At 34.5% G+C, this 3,824-nt stretch overlaps 1 protein-coding gene across 1 annotated transcript in view; it reads left to right on the top strand.

The window, feature by feature from the left end:
• The window catches only part of LOC106867680 (dynein axonemal heavy chain 6-like), a 319,316-nt gene that overhangs the window by 184,535 nt on the left and 130,957 nt on the right, over nt 1-3,824 (top strand). The window contains exons 44-45 of the mRNA XM_052973027.1: nt 293-477; nt 2,700-2,764. Coding sequence (XP_052828987.1) covers nt 293-477; nt 2,700-2,764 — 250 coding nt within the window. The remainder of the gene's footprint in view (nt 1-292; nt 478-2,699; nt 2,765-3,824) is intronic.

Below are 3,824 nucleotides of genomic sequence, written 5' to 3'. Positions count from 1 at the left end.
ATGCTTAATATATGGATTTAACTAATCCAGTAGAACTCACAAAAAAACTTCTTTAGTGGACCAGGCTACAAAACATGTATATATTATTTATTATACACTAAAATAAACTATTTTACCATGATGTTGACTGTGAAATAATCTTAATCGTATGGATATCAACTGGTGAGATAAATATGTTCATCTCATACCTCCTGACTTTCTTTATATTTTACACACGCACACACACACACACACACACACACACACACACACACACACATTAAATTGAATCCACTTTCCTTTCCTCCTCCAGGGAACTAAGGCAAAGACTTAAGCAAGTTCAAAATGGTTTGGATAAAATTCAAGAAACAAATGATTTGGTCGACAGAATGAAGAAAGAACTGGTGGCGCTTGAACCAGAGTTAAAAGAGAAATCTGCAAACACTATAGAACTACTTGAAAACTTGGTTGTTGATCAAGATGCAGCAGATAAAGTAGGTATTCAATGATTTAGGAGTTGAAATTCTTTGTGATCAAATTGAGACTTTGAAGAACTGTTGATCTCTGCTGTTGAACAGTAAATAAGGAGCAGTTGTCATCAGAGCATGGGGAGGCAGTTTGTATTGACTTAGGGTTGTCTGGGAATGGGGTTTACTTGTGACTTGTAGTGGTTGTTCAGTTTTTAGTCAACATTGACCAGACGTAGCTATGATTGAAAATGTTCCAGCCGTGGCCATCCCGACTTTTTAGGAGTAGCTATGACTACAGTAGCTTAATATGTCTTTCCATTTCATTTATTTATGACTAAAGTTGGTGGAGGTAGGACAGCAGCTATAAATTTTAAAGCCTCCAACTTTGGTGGGTAATAAGGAGATAGATATCCTTGAACCAGCCACACTAGCCTAAGTGCTTGTAGCAGATTATTTAAAAGTTGAGTGATTATTTTAAACTGGACTGTGGGTTAAGATTACCAGCCAAAAAAAGAAATAGTCCCTCCAGCCATCTTCTACACAATATTTGTCTACCAAATTATACTCAAGAGACTTTGGTTGGCTCAAAGCTCTGATATACTTAATTCAACCTCAGTACTGCATGGTGCAGATAAACACAAAACCATGAAGATGCAAACGAACTTCTTATTTACCTCATATTTACATCTAAAGATTATAGAGTGTCATTTAAAGGATATTTGCTTGCTATTTCTTGTTGATCACATGATCTTTCAGAATTTCTCACATCCCATTGGGATTTACTATGGAATGTACATTCCTTTCCAAATTGTAAAGATATGACTATGTTTCATCTCTTGTCACTAGATTGAAAAAAAATTATGACTTCATTGGCTTTAAACTATTCTGACAGATCAGAGCAGACAACACCTTTCTCTCTTTTAAATCAGGTATCAGCTGTCAAGGTACTCATTTTACACACATTTCCTAATACCCAAAGTCTTTCTCCATCTGTTTTGTATTATGATTACAGTCCATTTGTGTAGGAAACTCATGGGTTGTGACTTATCAGTCAGTGCAAATTCTTTCATCCATTTATTGGTGATTTGTGTCAGCAGTTGCAGTTGATGGTCTCCCATTGTATCTTCAATGCTTGTTTCCCATTCTTTAAACTTCTTCATCCATCTATGTACATTGCTCTTGGCAATAACATCATCTCCGTAACCAACCTGCAATCTTTTGTGGATGTCAGACATCTTGAACCCTTCCCTTGTCAAGAACTCAGTTATGGCATATTGCTTTGGCTTACAACTCATTATTTGTTTGCAGCAAAGAAGAACAAGAAGAGTTACTCTACCAACATATGCAATTTGAATTTCCTGTTAATTAAAACATCATGCTTGCTTTTGTGTTATTTTCAGAATAGCACTTGAAAATCACTCCTGTGTAATATTATCAATGGATGCATATACTTCTTGTATGCTATTAATTTTCTTTATTTCTATCTTGCATTATTAGACTATTTGTAGAATACATTGTCATTTTATATATGGCAGTTATTTCATGAAACTATGCTCATCTAAAATTGTCCAGCTAATTGTTTCACTGCCCACAGTATGCTACTCAGTACTGTACTTGGTACTAAATCAAACAATACTGTACTTGATATTTCTTTTTTTTTTTTTACCAAGTTAATGACTAGAATTTTATTTTAATCTGTTTAGGAAGCAGCTAGAATTTTCTTCTTTTTTTTTGCATAGAATTTGAAATAGATTCAATTGAAAGTACAATTAATTTTAAAAGTTGACTTTATTCAGTGCAATTTAAATTTTAATTTACTTAAAACTTGATTTCTTTATAGTAAATTTTATGTGAGAGATACTACAGGAAGGTGCTTTCTCTGTCTTGTTATCAAAGACACCAATTAGGTTTTAATTGTTTATAACAGGAAACCAATTTTAAGACAACCATTAATTGAAAGAATTATTTCTATGGAAATTGTGTTTCAATTAAAATTATCTTCATTAAACCAAAAGAAATTTTAGTTAATGACTTCTGTCAGATATTATGCTGCTGCTTTCCTAGAATAAGTATAAAATATGCCATTGCTTTGCAAATAAGCTTTTCTATGCTACAGTGTCTTTAAAATTAATAATGAAGATGCAGTGATAATAATTGTCAACCTTTAGTGTAATGTACTTAGGCATGGCTTGGAGATGCTTGTATGACTCTCTGTTTAAAGAAGGTTTCTTGATAATTTCATGATTTTAGGTTCAATTCCAACATGCCATTTTCTTCTATCAGAGTCTCTGGTTGACCCAAACCTTGTGGTTGAAGTTAGTCTAAAACTGTGTAGAAATTCATCAGATGGACTATATTTGTTCTTTAGTTGTAGTCTTTATCTGTAACCTCCAATTATATATGCCCTGTAGAAAAGTCATTGGCATAGCTCTTTTTCTTCTTGCTAGGCCCCTTAATAACTTAGAATGATGGCTCATGGATAAGGTGAGATTTTGCTATGAGTTTTGGAAATATTTTCCATCTTCTTCATATTTATTTCGTTTTACACTTTCCTTTCAAAAGTGCAGATTTTTGAAGCTTATAAAGTTGAAGGTTAGCAAATGTTGTGCTGGAAGTAAATTTTGTTGTATTATAAAAATAAAAGTAAAGTGAAGTTCCTCCTCAAGTCATAAATACTCATTGGGGGAAGTTTTCCAGTTTCCATGGTGTATATATTCCCCATCTAGACAGGATGCCAGCCTGTTGCAGGATTATTCATTTTTGCCAGCTGAGTGGTTGGAGCAACGTGAAATGAAGTGTTTTGCTCAAGAACACAATGTGTTGCCCAGTCCAGGAATCAAAACCACAATGTTACAATCATGAGTCCAACACCCTAGCCACTAAGCCATGCACCCCCATGTTGTATTATTACTTCTTATAAATTAATGTGAAGAAAGCACCCTTACAGGGGCAGTGACAAGTGGTCAATACCATTGGCAATATACCATGCTCAAGAAGACCTCTCATATCAAGTGAAATCATGGTTGTAGCTAATGCTAATGTAACTGGCACCCTTGCCAGGGGCACATAAAAAGCACCCGCTGCACTCTTAGAGTGGTTGACATTAGAAAGGGCATCAAGTTGTAGAAACCATGCCAAATCAGATTGGAACCTGGTGCAGCTCCCCAGCTTGCCTGTTTTCGATCAAACCATCCAACTCATGCCAGCATGGAAAACAGACATTAAATGATGATGATTTGAATGTTATTAAGCATGATAAGCATCAATTTGAGAAAGAAAAGAGCATCAAGCCCTTTGATATTAGAAGGTCTTTTTTAAAGATTCTGTCTCAAATTGGTGTTTGTGATGTCTATTATAATTGATTACCTGTTTTCT

The sequence above is a fragment of the Octopus bimaculoides genome, chromosome 14 (genome assembly GCF_001194135.2).
Source record: "Octopus bimaculoides isolate UCB-OBI-ISO-001 chromosome 14, ASM119413v2, whole genome shotgun sequence".
In the NCBI taxonomy this organism is placed as follows: domain Eukaryota; kingdom Metazoa; phylum Mollusca; class Cephalopoda; order Octopoda; family Octopodidae; genus Octopus; species Octopus bimaculoides.
Note: the sequence above shows the minus strand (reverse complement) of the source record. Positions and strands in the feature narration are given on the sequence as shown.